This window comes from Rhinopithecus roxellana, chromosome 19, assembly GCF_007565055.1.
Source record: "Rhinopithecus roxellana isolate Shanxi Qingling chromosome 19, ASM756505v1, whole genome shotgun sequence".
Taxonomy (NCBI): domain Eukaryota; kingdom Metazoa; phylum Chordata; class Mammalia; order Primates; family Cercopithecidae; genus Rhinopithecus; species Rhinopithecus roxellana.
The window spans coordinates 63,043,247-63,065,134 of NC_044567.1; the positions used below are offsets into that span (position 1 = coordinate 63,043,247).

Sequence of the window (21,888 nt, forward strand, 5' to 3'; positions counted from 1 at the left end):
TGCACTCCAGCCCGGGCGACAGAGCGAGACTCCGTCTCAAAAAAAAAAAAAAAAAAAGAGAGGGGGTCAATGCTGACTGCCTTTCCTCCAGGTGCTCTAGCTGCTTCTCTGAGCCCTACCACATCTCTGGGCTGTAGGGGAGTTCTCTGTCCCCCGCTCTGACCTAGGCTGGAGGTAGGGCCATTCTGCCCTGCTGCTCTTGGTACACATGGGACAGCAGTGGGCACAGGCCTCTGTCTTCCTTCTCTCCTTTCCTGTTTCAGAAGCCATCAGGGTCATAAAAGCCAAGGTGTGAAGGGACCCCAGGCTTCCCGAAGAGTGCTGGTTCAGCTGGGAACACGGGCTGTGGGGAAAAAGTGGAAACCAGGACTAGAGGGCTCAGGGACACGACTCCTGGATGGGGTGGTGGAGACAGGTCTCTGTCCCTAAGGACTTCGAGCTCACCCAACCCAGAGGCAAGTTAACACTGGTTTATCTGTCCAATGACATGCCAGTCTGGCGGAACCAGGCAGGGCTAGCAGGAGGCTCAGGCAGAGGTGTCGAAAAGGCGATCGATCATGTCGCCCACCTGCTCCACGCCGTACTTGATGTACTTCTCTGGGTTCTTGGTGAAGGGTACGCTGCCGAACCTGAGGGGGCACTGTGGTCAGGGGACGGAGGGCCACCCTCCTCAGCTCCACCCTCAGCCCAAGGCACATCTGACAGTCTCTTGGAAGGGGTGGCCCTGAATGATTCCCTGTCTGGCCCCGCCCCAAAGCCCAGGGCACTGGATCTGCTGCCTAAACCCACCACCCTTCTCCTTTTTCCCTTGAGGAAGAGGAGCTTGTAGAGGCCCACTGGGGCTGTGGGCAGCACAGGCTAGGAGAGGGAAATGGAAGGCTCACTTCTGTAGAAAGGCCCCGTAGGTCTCCTTGACAATGGTCTTCTGGGCCTGGCGAATCCTGTCCCTCTGCTCTGTGTCTGGAATAGCCCAGGCCTTCTGGATTTTGCACAGTTCTTCGAGGCCATCATTGAAGCCCTGGCCACCAAAATGGTGAAAAAGGGAGTGACCCAGAGACAAATATTTTGGGTGTGTGTTGCCTCAACAGTAGCAGCAAGCAGTGGAGGGGAGAGGACCCCGACTCACCTTAAAACGTTCCTTGATAATCTGCCGCTCCTTGTCCCGGAGCTGGGAAGCCAGGAGAGATGGCAGAGAAAGCTCACTTTAGAGCCCAGTGGCCTGCCCCCACTCTTCCCCAAACACCCTTGGCCTGGGCCTCTCTCCTGTGTCCTCATGGACACATGCATCCTTTGCTCTCTGATCCCAGAGGGATGCTTGTCCACTTTTTCACCGAGACACGACTAAAAGTATCCCGTCTGCTAGACACCCCTTCCCACCCCAGGCCTTGAGCCCACCTTGACTCCCGGCTGGAACACAGGTAGATTCTTCTCTGCGATGTAATCGGTCACCTTTAACCAACTGCCAGACAGAAAGAGAAGTGTGAGGGCAGGGGCGGCCTGCCTCCGTGGTCTGGCTTGTCTCGTTTGCTAAATCTCTGGATCTACTTGGTGGGTGGTGGTAGGAAGGGATATGGGTCACAACTAAGCAAAACAACAGATTCTCTTCCTGGGAATAGAAAATCTTTAAACTGGTCACTTTCTGAGAAAACATAAGGAAACACTTGAGTGTTCGATAAATTGAACAAATACTATCAATTATACTTTACATCAATATCATGGCAAATTAAGATGGAGAAACATGAGAGAGAAAGGAGGGAAGGGCAGAAGAATGAGAAGGAAGAGGGAGACACATTCAAAGGGAAGAAACAAGGCCAGGAAGAAAGAGGACCAGAGAAGCAGAGGGATCCCCACAGACCAAGGCTCAGCCAAGTTCAAGTGCTCTCGTGACCTTGCTCTCTTCCTGGGGTAAACATTACCCACATCTCTGACAGCCAGCTCTTCAATCATTCTTCGCCTTGACACTTGGCAGACTCCCCTCTAAAGTGGCCATAGTGGGCCCCTAGGAGCAGGTAGTGGTGGAGGAGGGGGGCTTCTCTCTCCAGCCCGTGAGTTTGATTAGAAACCAAGTGGAGGATTAGGGTCCAGAGGACAGGAGTTCCCCATGACCGACCCTGTGTCCTGAGGTGCTGAGAAGGAAGAGTGCGTGGTGGCAAGGGGCAGGGTGAGGGCTAAGACGGCTGGGGGCCCATGCAGGAGCAGGGCGGGCCCAGCCTCTCACCTGCGCTGGTAGGTCTGGATCTGCTGCTCAATGTGCTCCCGGTAGGAGCGCTCGGCAGTCTTCTGTGTCACTGCCACCAGCTGGATCAGTTCAGACCTGGGTGGGGGTAGGGGACAGAGGAGAGGGGGCAGGACTGGCTCCTCACGCCCAAAGACTGCAGCACCGCTGGGAGGGCCTCCCATTGCCCCCCAAATTCTACAAGCTCTACAGGAGCAGCACTCCCACCTTCCGGGTCCTGGGATGGAGGAGACTGAAGCACCCCCTCCCATCTCATCCACAAGAGAAGGAGCCCAGGGGGCAGGGGCTGGCACGGCTGCACAGCCGAGGGGCGCAGACTCGCTCCCTCAGGCCACTTACTTCTCCAGGGACTTGAGGATGTAATTGTAGTTGTTGTGAAGGAAGATGGCGCTCAGAGCTGGGTCCTCGTACACCTTGGACTTGCTCAGCAAGTTCAACTGTAGGTTGCCCAGTACTTTACCTGCACGGGGAAAAATGGGGCCACACCCATCATGGCAGTATGACCCAAACGACCCCATCCCGGGACCTGCTAACGCACTCCTATCCATCGCTCCTCGTCGCCTCAGGAGGCCTTAGCCCAGCTCCCCTCAGCCTCTGAACTAGAGGTCAGGTTGTGGTTCCAAAGGTCAGATGGCACTTAGGAGAGGGCCCTGGGAATAGCCAGAGAGCACAGACGGAAGGGAAAGGCAGGGCATGCAGGCGGCAGGGCTGCTGGTCTGCCCCGGGAGAACACTCACAGATATAGGTGCTTAGCAGCCGCTTGCTGAACTCGGAGCTGTAGCTGGTGGCCGAAGAGCTGGTCTCTGTGAGAGGAGAAGTCCTGTTCTTGCAGTGGCAGCAGCCAAGACCCTCAACGGCCCTTCCCCCATGCCATGCAGCAGTCTGAGGGGACACTGAGGTCCCCGGGCTTCCTCGGGCAGAGCCAGCTACCTGCTAAGCCACAGGGCGGCCCCTGCCACAGGAAGCACCGGCCCTGGATTTTCTGGAACCCAGAGCTGCCCTCTATGATGGGGTGGCATGGCTAAGGAGCTGGTCCATGTCAGCAGAGAAGCTGGCAGGACAAGAGTGAGATGCCAGCGCCCTGTCCCCTCCTGCCCCCACCCACACTGGGTGGTTTCTACAAGGCCCCCTTTTTCCTTTTGCCAACAGCAGAGTCTTAGAAAGGGCTCCTCACAGTCTCTGCACCTTCTCCCCTACATTCAAACATCCCCCTCTACCAGACCCTCCTGAACAGAGGAAGCTGCGGCCTGCAGTGTGGAAGGCCGAGTGGGGACAGCAAGGCAGGGAGGCCGGGTGAGCCTGCAGGGTGTATTCAGGGCTCTGGCCCCCGGCAGGTGCTGTGGATAAGCTCAGAGACAGAGTGGCCCTGAAGGGAGCAGAGAGAGTTGAGAGCACCCTGAGAAAACTTATGTCCCCTCTGACTCAGGCTCCCCAGTAGGTCCTGAGAGTCAGTCCCCAGGGAACCTCACCCACCAAGCTTCAGAGGGACAGGAATGGGCTGCAGAACCGCACTGCTTACCTCGGGGGTCTAAAGGAATATTGTATGTGTCCCCAAGAACTACGGAGTGAAAGGCAGTGCACACAGAGGGGACGGGAGGAGAGACAAAGGAGGGAGAAAGATGCAAAGTGCAAAAAACAGGTTAGAAATGGCACGTCAACCCGAGTCAAGCAGACCTCTCCCCACGACAGCCAGAACACAGACAGCAAGACACAGCAGGCAGGACCCTCTGAGGACCAGGGAACGCTCTGTAAGTAGAGAGCTGGGAAACTGTAGGCTGGAGGCTGCCCATGGGCTCCCTGCCCCCAAAATGGGATGGAAAGAGAGGGCCCGGGGACCTCAGTGCTTGGAATGACCCAGAAAGGTGCTCTTGCTCACAGGCCGACCCTGAGCTCCAGTCCCAGGGCAGGGCCAGCAGGAAGACATCCAGCTAGCCCTGAGACACTTGCTACCCTCTGAAGGCCAGCTGAGCGAGCCTGATGAGGAGAGCAGGTAGACACAGAGAAGGATTCGGGAGGGGGGCAGGCGCAGAAAGGACACCTTCCAACCAGCCAGCACTGCTCCCAGAGTGAGGACACTGCTTCCAGGGCGAGGACAGTCAAAGGGGCTAAGGGAGGGGCTGGAGGTCCAGTGTCTGGTCTTGAAAGCTGCAGGCAAACCTCGCTCTCCTGATGCTCAGCCCCAGGGACCCTCTGCAGGGCACATCTCAACCCCTCCACAGACTGGAGACGCCTCCTCACTGCTCCCTGCCCTCTAACCCCATGTCTCCAGGCAAGCACGGGAGTGGGGCAGGGGGCCCAGCTGGGAAGTGCCAGTACCTTGGGAGGCCAGCATGGCACCTGCCGTCTCCTGGAAGTCCAAAAGCTGCTGCAGGAAGAGGATGGCCTGGGTGGGAAGAAGACGGTGCAGAAGGGCAAGTGGCAGGCCCGGCCAACGGCCTCCCGCAGGGACCCCTCTGAGTGCCCAGAGCCAGCCCAGGGCTGGGATCCACCCAGCGAAGAGCGCGGCTGGAAACTTCATTTTCACTCTAGTCTACCAGGAAGGGCCCTGTCTGCTAGAGACACTAAGCACATCACTGTCCCTCCTGCCACCCAGGACCGCTCACAAAGGTGCGAGCAGCTCTGGGCCAGACTGGGTCCCTTCCACCAGTACTCTGCCCGGCGCTGGGCCTGGGTCCTCCTTCCTCCCCCCTTCCCGGTGTCCTCAGGCAGCACCCACATTGCTGGTGAGCTCGTGCACGGTGCCGTCCTTTGGCATGTTGTACTCCTTGTCTGGATCATTCTGTGGAAAAACAGCCTCTGGTTAACTGAAGCAGCCCCCGGCCCACCCCACGCCCCCATGCACCTGCTCATGGTGCCGCCTCCTAGCAGACGGGTGCTAGGACACCTCTCAGGCACAAAGGCTGAGCCAGGCCGGACCAAGGTGGAGAGGCCCTTCCCACCTCAGAGGGCTTGGAGGCCCCAGGAAGGAAAGGAAGGCACATGGGTGCTGACAGGCCAGCGGCGCAGCTGGCTTCCCCTGGGACAACCCGCCCTCTTGGAGGCCTGCTCTCTGAGAGTCCCCCAGGGCCAGGTCACTGTGGGTGCTGGGACGGGAGGGAGGGAGAAAGGGGAGGACGGCAGGGACCTTGATGTTGTCCGCGAAGTCTTCCAGCGCTTTGGCACCGATGGTCTCCATGGAGGTGATGAGGCCAGGCAGCTTGTTCTTGGTGCTGGCGGCCGTGCCCTGAGGAAGCACAAGGGAGTCCCAAGCTCTCCTCCAGTCACTCAGTGAGCATCTCATTCGCCCAGGGCCCTTCCTAAGCCGTCTCCATGCACCCTCAGAGCAGAGGTGTGGGACGGAGAATGCGGTTCTCCTAGGGAGGGATGGGGGCAGCCACACCAGGCAGCAGGATGCCTCCTGGCTGTGTTTTCGAGGGCCCCTCGTCCACATACCTGGAGCACCTGGTCAAACTCAGGCTTGGTCTGCTTGAGGTGCCGCAGGATGGGGAAGACGGTGAGCACCGTGGAGAAGTCGTGTCGCACGATGGCCTTCCGAGCAGCGGACACGATGTTCTCCCCTTCAAGCATCAGCCCATCCAGGGCATCCTGAGGGGGCAGGGAGACAGTTCAGGGAAGGGTGGGGTGGTGGGAGCTGGCTCCGGGCTGGTGGGGGATCCTTGTAGGGTATAGGGGGCCAGTGTGCAGGAAGCGGGGCGATGGGGAGGTGGTGAGCGTCCACCCAGGACCAGTCCACAGGGCACAAGGCGGTGGTGGTGGCTGGAGTGGAGGGCTGCAAGAGTCTGTGGTGACAGCTCTCGCTGGGGCTGGCTGCAGAGCCCCGGGGCAGCACGGGACCTGTATCAGGGAGTCGAAGGTCTTCTTCTGGTGGTGCTCGGGGATGATGTCTGCCAGCAACTGGTACTCGCTCTGCGCCAGCTTGACGAAGGCACTGACGCAGTGAATGTAGGCATCGGTCTCCACGTCTAGCATGTCATCTCTCCCTGGGGGACGACACAACTCTTGAGTTGCTGGTCTGGGGCCAGCCATACTTCTGGCTGGGGGAGGTGTGGGTCCCCCAGCTCCCGGACTGCACCCCAGACCGGCAGCGGATGGCGAAGAGGCTGACTGTTCTGGCAGAAAGCTGCAAGGGCACCAGCAGGCCCCGCCAGGTTCGAGGGGAACAATAGGAGCTGAGCGCAGCCTTTGTTCTGGCTTCATTCTCAGCTCTGCGCAGACAGTGGGATCAGACACCAGAGGCAGGAGGGTGATGGGCGGAAGGATAAGGAGGGAAGATCCCTGAATCAACATCCTGGATAAGGCAGTTTGACCCCAGGACTGAGGATTCTGAGTTGTACCTGAAAGAGGGCAGCCCAGGGTGGGCAGGTGGCTGTGCCACCTCAAGGAGGCTGGCACTGGGGTCATCCATGTGGGCAAATGTGGGGCCTGCGAAGGAAGTGACCAGCCCAGCCAGGGCTTCTGGAAGGCCTAAGAGGGTGGTAGGCTGCAGCCTCTGAGGCTGGCTGGCATGGGGTCAAAATCTGAGAAGAGGCTGGTAAGTCCCAGAGAGGAGGGGTTGCCAGCTGCCCCAGGAGGAGGCCAGATCCTATTACTGGAGGCCACAGCGGGGGCGCCTGTGGACAAAACCAGTGGCAGAACTGCCTGGTCTTATGTGCCAAGGGATGGGCTCCGAGGGGATCAGAGCTCTGAGTTGTTGCAGGAGGCGGACGTCAGGGCTCCCTGCCCTCAAGGGAGCCACCTTCCCTCTCTGCCTGCTTTCTGAGTAGCAGCGGCTTCTCCCCTTGGCCCAGGCCTGAGAGCCAGGCACGCACTCCCATCTGGAGAGAGGCAAGGAGACCTAGGCCCAAAAGAGAGAGAGTGGAGAGAGAGGCACATAGGCCCGGTCCATCCTCAGAGCAGAGTGGGCCTGGCTGGGCCAGACAGGAGCAGGCCATCCGGGGACCGCTGCGAAGGCAGTGTCAGCAGCTGACCCTCGGGTTGGGCTGCAGTACTCACCGGCCAGTGGCCCGTGCTTGTCGTTCAAGGCCTCGGACAGGTGCTTAACTCGGAAATCATGCTCGTGACCTGGCGAGATGTTGGCCGCATAAACACAAGCAGTGTTTAACCAGGGGCCAGGCAGGCCGCCCCTTGGGGTATAGGGAAGAAGCCCTTCATCTCCAGTAGGGGAATGTCAGATGGGGATGGGCAAGGGGGCATCGGAGAGGGCTCTGAGCCCCTCCTCTACCTCAAGCCACCTTGGGAACAGCCATTTCAAGCCTGACTTCAGTGAGCACCCAGGACCGTCCTTAGCTGCTCATTTCCCCAAGTCTGGAGGCCCAGGGAAAGCGGAGAAGGACCAAGGAGGGGCTGAAGAGCTGATGCTTGGCCCCAGGGGGGTTCCCCACCTCGCTGTATTTGCACAAAGCCCCAGTTTGCCTGTCCCCTGCTGCACACACTCCCCTTTCTGAAGAGGGGAAGGCCAGGAGGCCTTGGCCAGCTGGGGCTGCCACTGCGGGTCTGAGCGTGAAAGGCTGCCCCAGACAAAGAGCTTTCTCTGAGTTCAGACAGGAGACAAGGACAGAGACAGGGGAGGGAGGAGGGAGCCCCAGGGAGGGCAGAGCTGCCATCAGCCAGAGAGGACCAGGCCGAGGGCCGCGAAACTGTCCCTGCACCCGCTGAAGCCCAAGGGGCGTTGGGGACCTGCCGTTCCCACCCTGCTCCCCTCAGGGTTTCTCCCGAGGCCCTCCTGGGGGAGGCTCTGCCCTGCCAAGTGCGTGGACACACAGTGGAGGAAGGGACAGGAGGGGAACACAGGGTGATTACCTTCCAGAGGAATGAGGTTAGAGCCCCCCTTTTTCCCATCTAGACCATGCTGGGAATACTGTTTCAGAAGGTTCTGAGCCTTACGGATCGTCCCTGTCACCAGAGCCACACAGAGAGGAGATAAGAAGACCTAGGAAATGAGTGAGAGAAAACAGCAGCGGCCTCCACCTGCCCCCAGGCCCCGCACCCAGCCCCCAACAGTGAGCAGGCCCTTCCCTGGGACCACCGGAGACCCTGGGGACAAGGGTGAAGGAAAAGAATCATTTCCTTCTCCAAATGGAGCCTTGATTCTACTACTAACCCTCCTTGTTCTGGATTTCAGTTCATTTCTGAAAGGACAGAGGGTAATGAAGATGGAACAAGATCCACCAGAAGTCAAAAATATGGAGTGGCATTGCAGTCAGAACAGGCGAGGGCTCAGGTTGGAGGAGCCAGTGACAAAGCTTGCACACCGAGAGGGCACAACCAGGGTGGCAGAGCTTGGGGGTGCCCTGAAGCCAGCAGGCCCCCAGACTAGCCCCAAACTCCAGGCAGAGTTCTCCGAGCACGTTCAGTGTTGGGACGTACGCCAAACAGCAGCCAGCAGGAAGCCACCCTGACTGAACTTCCAGGGAGCACTGTGCCCAAGGAGGACAGCTCAGAGACCCAGAGACAGCCTAGCCCCACACATTAGAGTTCCCCAAACAACCAAAGGGACAAGAAAAAATCCAAAAGTCAGGAAGGGGTTAACAGAAGCCACCACACAGAGAGCCTGGAGGGTATGCGCGAAAGGAAAGGGCACATGCTCTTGGCATGGGGGAAAAAAAACAACAGTTAGTATCACAAGTGAAAACAATGAGAACAAAATGGTAGCGCCCACAGCCACCTGAGTCAGCCTCTTTTATGGGAATGAGATATCTTGGGCCAGAAAACGTGGGGAAATAAACTCGCATCTCAAGTAGATAAGTGCAGCTGCCTTGTTAACAAAATGTATGGGGGCAGGAAGGCACCCGGGCTGCCCCCCACCCTCCTACTGTCTATCTGAGCACAGTGAGGCTGCTGTGTCCTGGCAGCTCCCCAGAAAGCTGAGGGAGAAAGGGGCAATGTCTGGAGGCTCATTGCTTACACCTGCACTGCACTGCACCGCACTGCACCACATCACAATTAGCTTTTTGTTTTTGTTTTTTTTTGAGACAGAGTCTCGCTGGGTTGCCCAGGCTGGAGTGCAATGGCACAATCTCGGCTCACTGCAACCTTCACCTCCTGGTTTCAAGCAATTCTCCTGCCTCAGCCTCCTGAGTAGTTGCGTTATAGGCGTGCACAACCGTACCCAGCTAATTTTTTTTCTATTTTTAGTGGAGACGGGGTTTCACCATGTTGGCCAGGCTGGTCTTGAACTCCTGACCTCAGGTGATCCACCTGCCTCGGCCTCCCGAAGTGTTGGGATTACAGGCGTGAACCACCATACTCGGCCCATAATTATCTCCTAATAACCAAGTCCCGCGGCCTGGCTCACATCTGCCTTGCTCGTGCTCTCCCCTTCAGCGAGCGAGGCTCACTAATGGGTGAATCAGATTCCCGCCCCACGACCCACCAGGAGCAGCCGGAGCTGCCGCAGACGCAGGTGCACACCGGCAGGATGTGGGTCGGGGATGCAGATCTGGCAGCCGCCAAACCCGTCAGGCGCCCAATTACCTCCAGGGATGCTGAGGTCAGTGCTTCACCACCTGGGAGGCCTCTCCGCCCCTCTCCTCAGAAGTGGGAACCGATGTCAACGGAGCCTGACTCCCTAGAGCCTGACATGGGTCCTGAGCCCACCAGCTCCTGACAACTCGGAAACCCCACAGCCGGAGAGTTTTCCTCTTGTGTCCCTGGGCCAAGGACGGATGCAGTCCACTATGAGCCACCTGAGATCAAATAACTCCTGCCTGAAAGGCCAGGTGGCTGCATGGCCAGCGGGCACTCTTAGGGCAGTGCAAAGAGGGCTCTGGGGCTTCCAGGGGGCCTGTCAGGGAACCAGGCAGAAGAGGAAGCGAGCAGAGACTGGCTGGGGCCCAAGTATCCTCGCAGCCTCACAGAGACAGCCACTCCCCACCACACAGAAGGTATAGAGCTGCTCCATCCGCTGTGCAGGCAGCTGCGCCCACAGGCTGGGCTGGCAGTCCCCATTTGCAGCAAGTTTTGGCTGCGTGGGCAGGACATCCACACTGGAGGGAGAAGGCCCCAGGCACCAGCTCCCTAATGCTCTACTCCCTGAGGGCAGCCCCTACTCTGCCTGTTTCTCTAAACCCTAAACAAAGGCCTGGAGGGGAGCGGGTGCTCTTGTGGAACAGACACTTCGCTCTCTGAGGGGCATGGGCAGGTAGGGACTGGAGAAACCAAGGGTGTAAGTAAGCTCTACCTAAAGCCTGTTGTCATAAGCAGGTCCCACAGGCCACACCTAGGGCATGTGCCTGCAGCAGCAGTTGGACAGGGGGCCAGCCTGGGTGGGAGCAGCCCTGGCTTCTCCAGCTTTCTCTTCCAGAGCAATCTCAGCAGCCCCACCCCAGAACATCCCAGCATGTCATCGAGTTGTGGGCAGCATCTCTCAGTGGCCAGAGACAGCCGGGCTTGCCAAGCTGTGGCTGGCAGAGACACTTTACCTGGAGCACAGACTACAAGGGACATGATGCCAGGGAGAAAGAACAGACAGATGACGAGATGTTCACCCAGGACAGCGACACCCACCGGCCCAGGCCTCTCATCATGGTGCCCCTTTCCACAAGGCACTGACTCGCACTGGAGCCCAAAGCCAGTTTAAGTTCTTCTGAGAAGACGCTCTGGGGTTTCTTTCCTTTTTGGATCGACTGGGAAAGTGAAATTCTCCCCATCCAGCTCTCAGCTACACATCACTTCAGGTCACCTTGCCTTTCTGGAAGGTGAAGGCTGGAGCACCTATCCCTTCGCTATCCCAGCGTCCCGGATGCAGCAGTGTGCCTGGTCTCCTGACAGGGTGATGTGTGTGTGAGGCACGAGGCCTAGGCAGGGGCTCGGCCCTAGAAGCCTCTGCCGCCTGCCTCAGGCAGGATTCACTGAGCACCTGTGTTACTCCCTCACTCCAAAGAAGCTGTGTAACCCCCAGGCTCTGCTGGCTGGAAGGGTCTTGCTCTGGGGCGGCCTCACTGGCTGGGCAGACACTTGCTTTCTGTCCTGTGTACCCACAGTCAGGGTTACCATAACAACAAGCTCTAGAGGGGTCTGACGCTGTGAACGCTAGACTGGATGAAAGCAGTGCAGTTCCAGTCAGCCTCTGGCTGTTGCAGAGATGGGCCAGGATGGGGGCTTACCTGGCCGCTTGACTGGCTTCTTGGTAGGTGTGTCTTTCCTCTTGTTGGGGATAGCAGGGGAGTAGGGAACCCCAGAGGAAGAACTGCTCTTATGGAAATGCTCCTTCAGGCCCTTGATGGAGCGGTCCAGCTGGCTGGAGCGTATCTGGTAGTAGACGTTCATGAAATCTGAGGAGATACAGAGCGATAGAGATATGGCTGCCAGGCCCTACCTCTGCCTTGCAGACCCACCATGTCTACCTGTCAACCCTTCTTAGCATCTGCTGTCTGCTCTGGGTCACAAGCCACCCATATCTTGTCCCAAATCAGGCAAAGTATTTTTTTTTTTTTTTTGAGACAGGGTCTTGCTCTGTTGTCCAGGCTGCAGTGCAGTGGCACGATGTCAGCTCACTGCAGGCTCGACCTCCTGGGCTCAAGTAATCTGCCCACTTCAGCCTCCCAGAGTGCTGGGATGACAGGCGTGAGTCACCACGCCCGGCCAGGCAGTCTTAAAAGAGAAAAACACCCTCCGATAGAACGGATAATTCGTTGTAATTTTTTTTTTTTTTTTTAGGTAAGGTCTTACTCTGTCGCCCAGGCTGGAGTGCAGTGGTGTGATAGCTCACTGCAACTTCTGCCTCCCAGGCTCAACCAATTCTCTTGCCTCAGCCTTGAGTGGCTGGGATTAAAGGCACGCGCCACTTCCGCCCAGCTAATTTTTATATTTTTAGTAGAGATGGGGTTTCACCATGTTGGCAAGGCTGGTCTTGAACTCCTGATCTCAAACGATTCACCAGCGTTGGCTCCCAAAGTGCTGGGATTACAGGCATGAGCCACCACGCCCAGCCCTAGCTGTAAGTTTTTTTTTTTTTTTTTTTTGAGACAGAGTTTCATTTTTGTCGCCCAGGCTGGAATGCAATGGCACGATCTTGGCTCACTGCGACCTCTGCCTCCCAGGTTTAAGCGATTCTCCTGCCTCAGCCTCCCAAGTAGCTGGGATTATTACAGGTGGCCGCCACCACACCCAGCTAATTTTTTTGTATTTTTAGTAGAGATGGGGTTTCATCATGTTGGCCACGCTGGTCTTGAACTCATGACCTCAAATGATCCACCGGCCTCGGCCTCCCAAAGTGCTGGGATTACAGGCATGAGCCACTGCGCCCAGCCCTAGTTATAAGTTTTAAATGGTACTTTATTTATTTATTTATTTATTTTTATTTTTATTTTTATTTTTTTTGAGACGGAGTCTCGCTCTGTTGCCCAGGCTGGAGTGCAGTGGCCGGATCTCAGCTCACTGCAAGCTCCGCCTCCCAGGTTTACGCCATTCTCCTGCCTCAGCCTCCTGAGTAGCTGGGACTACAGGCGCCCGCCACCTCGCCCGGCTAGCTTTTTGTATTTTTTAGTAGAGACGGGGTTTCACCATGTTAGCCAGGATGGTCTCAATCTCCTGACCTCGTGATCCGCCCGTCTCGGCCTCCCAAAGTGCTGGGATGACAGGCTTGAGCCACCGCGCCCGGCCTCTTTTTTTTTTTTTTTAAATAAAAAAACAAAGTTAATATCCAGATTCAACTTGGTAAGGGGTCAAAGAACATGAGCTCTATAGGAAGCAAACAGACAACAAATGTTAGTGGATGAAAAACACACATCTTTAGCCATTAATAAAGTACACATTTAAAAAATTAGAGCACTGTGATAGTCCTATCAGATAGCAAAACAAAAATGAATGAAGAGGCCGGGCGCGGTGGCTCAAGCCTGTAATCCCAGCACTTTGGGAGGCCGAGACGGGCGGATCACCAGGTCAGGAGATCGAGACCATCCTGGCTAACACAGTGAAACCCCATCTCTACTAAAAAATACAAAAAAAACTAGCCGGGCAAGATGGCGGGCGCCCGTAGTCCCAGCTACTCGGGAGGCTGAGGCAGGAGAATGGCGTAAACCCGGGAAGCGGAGCTTGCAGTGAGCTGAGATCCGGCCACTGCACTCCAGCCTGGGGGACAGAGCGAGACTCCGTCTCAAAAAAAAAAAAAAAAAGAAAAAGAAAAAAAATGAATGAAGAACAAATGGCCATGGAACTGTCGATGAGTCCATCGACTGGCCTGATCTATTTGGAGAGGAGCTAGTGATGGCAAGAAGGTTACAAGTATCTTCAGACACTTACACCTAATCCCTGCACCCTTGAGAATAAACAAAAATTAGCTGGGCATGGTGGCGGGCACCTGTAATCCCAGCTACTTGGGAGGCTAAGGCAGAATTGCTTGAACCCAGGAGGCAGAGGTTGTGGTGAGTAAGGATCATGCCACTGCACTCTAGCCTGGGTGACAGTGCGAGACTCCGTCTCAAAAAAAAAAAAAAAGTGCAATACTGGATATCTATTGGAGTTGAAGTTTTTACTTTCTTTCTTTCTTTCTTTTTGAGATGGAGTTTTGCTCTTGTTGTCCAGGCTGGAGTGCAATGGCATGATCTCAGCTCACCGTAACCTCCTGGGTTCAAGAGATTCTCTTGCCTCAGCCTCCCGAGTAGCTGGGATTACAGGCCACCACGCCCAGCTAATTTTGTATTTTTAGTAGAGACGGGGTTTCTCTGTGTTGGTCAGGCTGGTCTCGAACTTCTGACCTCAGGTGATCCACCCGCCTAGGCCTCCCAAAGTGCTGGGATTACAGGCGTGAGCCACTGCACCCAGCTTTCTTTCTTTGAGACAAGAGTCTCACTCTGTCACCCAGATTGGAGTGCAGTGGTGTGATCTCAGCTCACTGCAACCTCCAGCTCCCAGGCTCAAGTCATTCCCCCCACCTCAGCCTCCCAAGTAGCTGGGACTGCCGGCATGTGTCACCACACCCAGCTAATTTTTATATTTTTTGTAGAGACAGGGTTTTGCCATGTTGGCCAGGTCTTGAACTCCTGAGCTGAAGCGATCCCCCCACCTCAGCCTCCCAAAGTGTTAGGATTACAGGCGTAGCCACCACACCTGGCATAAATAAACATTAACAGTGCTCATCTTTCGGTTATGTAATGGAGGCATCGCGGAAGTGGAAGATGGACTTTTACTTTTCACCCACGGCTTTCTGTACCATTTGAAAATTTTACAACTAAGCAAAAAAGGCAAATGAACATAAAAATCAAGACAAGAAAAGTTTGAATTTGCCTAGATTCACAGCTTGATATATAAGTCATAGAATGGTTGCTTATATTGGTTCCAGTTAAACATCCTTTTATCAAAAAAACCACAACAAGTGGATTAAAGAATAAAGGCGGCCGGGCACGGTGGCTCACGTCTGTAATTCCAGCACTTTGGGAAGCTGAGGTGGGTGGATCGCCTGAGGTCAGAAGTTCAAGACCAGCCTGGCCAACATGGCAAAACCCCATCTCTACTAACAATACAAAACTTAGCCAGGTGTGGTGGCGTGCGCCAGTAATCCCAGCTACTCAGGAGGCTGAGGCAGGAGAATCTCTGGAACCCGGGGTTGCAGAGGCTGCAGCAAGCCGAGATTGCACCATTGCACTCCAGCCTGGGCAACAGAGCAAGACTCCATCTCAAAAAAAAAAACTCACTCTGTCTCCAGTGGCTCTTACCTTGGTTGCGGCCGTACTCCACCAGCCAGCGGGAAATGCGAATGACATCCTGGAGCACACTCTCGGGCAGGTGCTCCAGGGTCACGTCCTCTTGGGCCTCCAGATCATCGTCACCACTGATCAGATCCAAGATGAGCACGGGTGAGACAACCTTACTGTGCCGTGACATCAGGCTGCGGAATTCAGACTCCAGGGCATCCTTCCCCCGCTCAAAGAGCAGTTTCTGCAGGGACAACAGAAGGAAGCAGGTGCCTGCTGCTTCAGTGTTCTGCCAGTCCTGGCCTTCCCCTGCCCGTGCCAGCTTGGTCTTCCTAACTCAGGGCCTCTGCCCTTTTCTGCCCTGATACCCGTTTTTTTTTTTTTTTTTTTTTTTTTTTTTTTGAGACAGAGTCTCACTCTGTCGCCAGGCTGGAGTAGTGCAGTGATACAATCTTGGCTCACTGCAACCTCCAACTCCCTGGTTCAAGCAATTCTCCTGCCTTAGCCTCCCAAGTAGCTGGGATTACAGGCACGTGCCACCACACCCAGCTAATTTTTGTATTTTTAGTAGAGATGGGGTTTCACCATGTTGGCCAGGATGGTCTTGATCTCCTGACCTCAGGTGATCCACCTGCCTCAGACTCCCAAAGTGCTGGGATTACAGGCATGAGCCACCGCACCTGGCCTGCCCTAATATCCTTTAACCCAAAGAAGAAATGTCGGGAAGCGGCCTTGGTGACTCCTTTACTTCATGTTCTCTCAAAATCTGTGTTTACAGGTAAAAACCAGGGTTTTACAAGAAGTGGGTGCTTAATAAATACTGGCTGATTATTTTCTCACTGCACCGTTAATGTGTCTTCTTGTTAGTGGGGGGTTTGCAAAAAAGAATAAATAAATAAATTGAACAGTATCAAATTGAAAACTTCTGTGCTGCAAATGATACCATCAACAAAGTGAGGATAACCCACAGAATGAGAGAAAATATTTGTAAACCACGTATCTGATAAAAGACAGGTATCCCAAACATAGAAGAGAACGAATCTGTCCACACGATGACGTGTATAAAAGGGTTTATAAAAAGGGTTTATAGCAGCATTATTCACAAGAGACAAAAACTGGAAACAACCCAGTGTCCATCAAAGGATAAAAGGCTAAAGAAAATGTGGCCTGGCCGGGCGCGGTGGCTCACGCCTGGAATCCCAGCACTTTGGGAGGCCGAGGCAAGCGGATCACCTGAGGTCAGGAGTTCAAGACCAGCCTAGCCAAATGGTGAAACCCTGTCTCTACTAAAAATATAAAAAATTAGCTGGGTGTGGTGGCGGGTGCCTGCAATCCCAGCTACTCAGGAGACTGGGATAGGAGAATCGCTTGATCCCAGGAGGCAGAGGTTGCAATGAGTCAAGATTGCACTATTACACTCCAGCCTTGGCAACAAGCGCATTAACTCCATCTCAAAAAAAAAAAAAAAAAAGAAAGAAACTGTGGTCTATCCACAAAAAGGAATAGCATATGCAAGAAAAATAAATGAAGTAATGATACGTGCTATAGCATGGACTGATCTTGAAAGCATCATGCTAAGTGAAAGAGGCCAGCACAAAAGGCCATGTATTATAAGATACCATTTATATCAGAAATTTAGAATAGGCAAATCCATAAAGACAGAAAATAGATTTGTGATTTCCAGAGGCCAAGCCACTATCTTGCTCTGATGATCTAATGACCCCAAAATTTAAACACAAAGATACAACGAAGGCAGGTACAGTGGCTAATGCCCGTAATCCCTCCCAACACTTTGAGAGGCCAAGGTGGGAGGATCACCTGAGGACAGTAGTTTGAGACCAGCCTGAGCAACACAGGAGACCTCATCTCTACCAAAAAATTTAAAACTTAGCTGGGCATGGTGGCACATGCCTGTGGGCCCAGCTACTCGGAAGGCTGAGGCGGGAGGATTGCCTGAGCCCAGGAGTTTGAGGCTACAGTAGCTGTGGTTGTGCCACTGCAGTCTGGCCTAGATGACATAGCCAGATCCTGTCTCTTAAAAAAAAATTAAAAATATATAACGCAAAAAAGATCACATAGATTCAAGTTCCTAGAGTAGATTCACAGAAACAGAAAGTGGAATGGTGGTTACCAGAAGACAGAGGAAGGGAGAATGGGAAGTTAGTGTTTGATGGGAGTGGAGTTTCACTTGAGGAAGATGAACATATTTGTGGAGATAATAATGGTGATGGCTACACAACATTGTGAATGGACTTAATGCCACTGTTAACTTAGAGTTAAAATAGTATATTTTGGCCGGGTGCGGTGGCTCACACCTGTAATTCCAGCACTTTGGAAGCCAAGGCAGGCGGATCACCTGAGGTCAGGAGTTCGTGACCAGCCTGGCTAACACGGTGAAACCCCGTTTCTACTAAAACTACAAAAAAAAAAAAAAAAAAAAAAATTAGGCGGGAGTGGTGGCACACGCCTGTAATCCCAGCTACTCAGGAGGCTGAAGCAGGAGAATCGCCTGGGAGATCGCACCATTGCACTCCAGCTTGGGCAACAAGAGCAAAACTCCATCTCAAAAAAAAAAAAAAAAAAATTTATATTATGTATTTTTAGCCAAAATAAAGAAACAACAAATGCATTTATAAAAATCAAGCATGGCTGGGTGCAATGGCTCATGCCTGTAATCCCAGGCCAAGGCGGGGGATCATCTGAGGTCAGGAGTTTGAGACCAGCCTGGCCAACATGGCGAAACCCCATCTCCACTAAAAATACAAAAATTAGCCGGGTGTGGTAGCGGGCGCCTGTAATCCCAGCTACTCCGGAGGCTCAGGCAGGAGAATGGCATGGACCCGGGAGCAGAAGTTGCAGTGAATTGAGCACTGCACTTCAGCCTGGGTGACAGAGCAAGACTCTGTCTCAGGAGGAAAAAAAAAAAAAAAGAAAAAATCAAACGTTAAGTATATATATATATTTTTTTTTTTTTTTTTTTTTTTTTTTTGTTGAGACGGAGTCTCGCTCTGTCGCCCAGACTGGAGTGCAGTGGCCGGATCTCAGCTCACTGCAAGCTCCGCCTCCCGGGTTTACGCCATTCTCCTGCCTCAGCCTCCCGAGTAGCTGGGACTACAGGCGCCCGCCACCTCGCCCGGCTAGTTTTTTGTATTGTTTTTTTTAGTAGAGACGGGGTTTCACCGTGTTAGCCAGGATGGTCTCAAACTCCTGTCCTCGTGATCCGCCCGTCTCGGCCTCCCAAAGTGCTGGGATTACAGGCTTGAGCCACCGCGCCCGGCCAAGTATATATTTTATATGTAAATTATAATTTAATTTTTATAATACATTTAAAAGTTTTTTTAATAAAAAATTTTTAATAAAATTTTTTATTAAAATAAAAACATGTAATTTTTAATAATAAAAAATGTGTAATTTTTGAGGCAGAGATACTAATGCCTAGAGGATGTACTGTGCTATATCCTTCTGTGTATTCTACTGTGTACATCCTCAAGCTGGCCCCATGTCCCTCATGAGACCAGGGCAGAGACTGATATCCCCAAGCTCCTCACATTATTCTGCAGATCCCTTACCACTTTGTTGAGTTCTGGGCTGTCTGGGCTGTTGTCCTGGAAATACTCCACTGCCTTCTGAATCTTGGCCATGCTTCCCAGGTACTCTTCCAGCCTACCTGTGGGGCTGGGAAGGAAAAGAGCCAGGTCAGGCTGGGGCAAGGGGTGTGAAGAAGGACTAAGGACACAGTATTTGGAAGGGAAAGAGGAGAATTAATACATGGGACTCCAGGCTCAAATATATTCTATCCCCCCCGCCGCCTTTTAAGGCTTAGGGCTTAAAAGGCATCTCACTGTGTTGTCCAGGCTGGTCTTGAACTCCTAGTCTCAAGTGATCCTCCCGCATCAGCATCCCAAATTGCTGGGATTACAGACCAACCCTCTGGTCCAGGAGGGATTAGGAATTGACCCTATGGGCCTAACTCACCCCTCTCTGATGATCTTCTCAGTGTCACTGGCCACATGGTAGTAGCTGATGACATGGTCCAGGCAGGACAGTGTCTTCTCAACATTCTCCTGCAGCCGCTGCAGATTCTCCGTCTGCTTGTGCACGGGGATGATGGAGTTCTCTAGCTTCATAAGGCGGCTCTCAAAGGATGATAAGATGGACACCTGCAGGAGGGAAGCCTCTTGATCTCAGGTCTCATGGTGGTCCCAGCACTGCTTCTACACACCCACCTTGGGCATTTCCTGCCTTTTCTCTGGGTTTCTAGACAATAAACTCCACAAAGGAAGGAAGAGGGTGTATCTGCTCCCCACTGTATCCTCAGCACCCATCATGTGCCTAGCATATAGTAGGTGATTTAAGACAAATTGGTTGAAATTTTATTTGAAGGCAAACCAAGCATCAAATTAATTCTTCCTAAAATAATCAGCCCAAGATGGCTTCCCTTCCACCTTTTGAAGCCAAATCTCAACTTCTGCTCTCTTTGAAGCATTCCTAAACTGGACTGGAAGTAGTTTCATACAGAGAAGCCTCGAATGCATTTCTGTATCTTCAAAACCCTCTTAAGGATGAAACTCATTGACTAGAGGCTGGGCGTGATGGTTCATGCCTCTAACCCTAAGAATTTGGGAGGCTGAGGCAGGAGGATTGCTTGAGACTAGGAGTTCAAGACCAGCCTGGACAACACAGTGAGACCCTGTCTACACACACAGACACACACACACACACATAATTAGCAAGGTGTGGTGGTGTGTGCCTACAGTCCCAGCTACTAGGAGGCCGAGGCAGGAGGACTGCCTGAGCCCAGGAGTTAGAGACTGCAGTGAGCTACGGTCATGCCACTGCACTCTAGCCTGCACAACAGAGCCAGACCCTGTCTCTAAAAAAAAATAATTTTATTTTTATTTATTTATTTATTTATTTATTTTTTTGAGACGGAGTCTCGCTCTGTGGCCCAGGCTGGAGTGCGGTGGCCCGATCTCAGCTCACTGCAAGCTCCGCCCCCTGGGTTCCCGCCACTCTCCTGCCTCAGCCTCCCGAGTAGCTGGGACTACAGGCACCGCCACCTTGCCCGGCTAATTTTTTAAAAATATTTTTAGTAGAGACGGGGTATCACCCTGTTAGCCAGGATGGTCTCGATCTCCTGACCTTGTGATCCACCCGTCTCGGCCTCCCAAAGTGCTGGGATTACAGGCGTGAGCCACCGCGCCCGGCCAAAAAAATAATTTTAAAATTAAATTTTTTAGAAAAGGACTAGGACTTTATCATTGTGTGACTAAATACAAATACGTTTGTATTTACTCACTTTGTGCTTTTCCAGTCTCCCCTAGGAATAAAGAAGGAACCTCACTTATTGAGTACCATTGTATACCAGGCACTGAGCAAGATGCAGTGGCATGCATTAGCGCATATGACCTTCACAGACGTACTGGGAGGCTGGCACAGTCTCTGCTTTAGCAGATGAATTCGCTGACTCCAGAGTTACCTATCAGGAGCCACACACTTAAGCAGCAGGGCAAGGACTAGATCCCAGATCTGCCTGACTTCAGAGCTCTTTCTTTCCCTGAAGTCCTCTGGAGTGAAGGCTGAGTCTTCTCTGCTCTCAGGAATCTCAAAGTGCCAACCTCCTGGACAGAGGATCCATTGACGATGACATATGTCCAGTACCTAGCCCAACTAACTGGTCAGACTCACTGAGTGTTTGCAGGAGAGAAGGAAAAATGGCGAGCTTAGACAGAAAGCAGCAAGTCCAGGCCAGGGGGAAGTGCAGCCTCCTCAGTGAGGGGACGGAATATGGGGAGGGGGCTAGGCAGGAGAGATGCCACACTGTTGCTAGATAAACCCACACACTGCCTGCGTCGCTACCCATGACAGAACCCCAGGCCGCAGGAACCGGAACCGCCAGGGCGCAAGGCTTTCCCCCAGGGTGCGGAGGCCTGCCCCCTCCCCCAGCTGCGAGGAGACTCACCATGTTCTTAGTGAGCTGGTCGCTCTTCTCCAGGCTGTCTCGGATGAAGGACAGCGTCTCCTCCTCCTGGTGGCAGGCAAGGGGAAGACATCACCAGAAACCAGAAGCTAAAGGAGACCACTGCGTCCCGACCCCAGGGTCTAGCCCCCAACCCCATCTCCTCGCTGGGTGCGCTCCCTCCCACCCCTGCCTCCTCTCCGAGTAGACACTCAGGCCCCGCTGTTGGCCCCTTTCCCTCACCTCCTCCCCAGGCCCACGCCCACCTGCTTCAGCTTGTCCTCGATCTCCCGCCGCCGGGCGGATGCCTCCTGTGGGGGAATCATCGCTCCGAACCCCACAGTTCCCACTCCCCACTATCTTTCCTCCGCGGGCCCACCGGGCCCCAGTCCCCGTCACACCCACTTCCGCTCTTGGTCCCGCCCCGGGACACCTGGGCGGAGCCAGGTTGGGCGTGGGGGCGGAAGTGCGCCTGCGCAAAGCCCAGGAACGGACCGACGGCCATCTTGAGTGTGGCTGGGGAGTGATGTATACTCGGATCGTACACGGGACCTCGACGCGGGATCCTTTCCTCAGGAGAGGTTTTTGACGGGCCTTATGTCCCGCGGCTGGCAGGACGCTTACAGCTCACTTGCTGTTTTCGTTGAAAGACCGAGCCTTTTCATAAACACTGCTGGGGAAGGCGACGAATTCCTTTCCCCAGGTCGCATTCTGTGGGCAGGCACCAAGGCCGATTGTGTTCCCCACAGCGCCCCGCACAGAGCAGGTGACACAGTAGATGCCTGACGTGTGTCCATGTCATGAACCAGGGGCTTGTGTAGTCGTTTCCCCCTTCCACCCTGCATTACGCAAAACCGTATCCTGTGGGCTGGCGGGGCTGCTCCGGAGCTCCAGGCCCAGTCCCAGCTTCCAACTGCAGCTCCAGGGGATGGGGTGGTGGGCGCCCCTGGATCAGCTTCCCTGCGGGGTTGGATGTTGTGGTTGCACACCCAGCTCCTGAAAAACCTAGAATTACTCCTTCCTCTAACCCGTCCCTGTCCACCCTGCCTCTGGCCCCCAGC

The 21,888-nt window shown here is 54.1% G+C and overlaps 1 protein-coding gene across 4 annotated transcripts; it reads right to left on the reverse strand.

The window, feature by feature from the left end:
• Nucleotides 1-450: 450 nt before the first annotated feature.
• Nucleotides 451-21,248, reverse strand: EXOC7 (exocyst complex component 7). Of its 4 annotated transcripts, XM_010387536.2 has the most exons (20): nt 21,094-21,248; nt 20,831-20,896; nt 18,844-19,028; nt 18,438-18,543; nt 14,890-15,112; nt 11,341-11,508; nt 8,036-8,128; nt 7,229-7,297; nt 6,071-6,216; nt 5,669-5,821; nt 5,361-5,459; nt 4,953-5,015; nt 4,553-4,619; nt 2,974-3,039; nt 2,576-2,696; nt 2,219-2,314; nt 1,396-1,459; nt 1,127-1,168; nt 885-1,018; nt 451-629 (listed from the first exon to the last, which is right to left on the reverse strand). In XM_010387536.2, exons 1-20 carry the CDS (start codon nt 21,151-21,153, stop codon nt 527-529), a joined length of 2,124 nt encoding a protein of 707 aa, XP_010385838.1. In that variant the 5' UTR covers nt 21,154-21,248; the 3' UTR covers nt 451-526. The 4 variants fall into 4 exon arrangements, with proteins under 4 accessions (XP_010385838.1, XP_010385842.1, XP_010385844.1 ...); XM_010387540.2 differs by lacking the exon at nt 8,036-8,128; XM_010387539.1 differs by lacking the exon at nt 7,229-7,297 and having other exon boundaries at nt 455-629.
• Between the last annotated feature and the right edge of the window lie 640 nt (nt 21,249-21,888).

Excerpts from the sequence above, each read along its gene's own strand:
- EXOC7 (XM_010387536.2), bottom strand. The coding sequence starts at position 21,153 with ATGATTCCCCCACAGGAGGCATCCGCCCGGCGGCGGGAGATCGAGGAC. Across the intron at positions 5,822-6,070 it reads CCTTCGACTCCCTGATACAG|GATGCCCTGGATGGGCTGAT; the intron begins GTCCCGTGCTGC and ends CTGCCCCCTCAG. Across the intron at positions 1,460-2,218 it reads ATCCAGACCTACCAGCGCAG|TTGGTTAAAGGTGACCGATT; the intron begins GTGAGAGGCTGG and ends TCTGTCTGGCAG.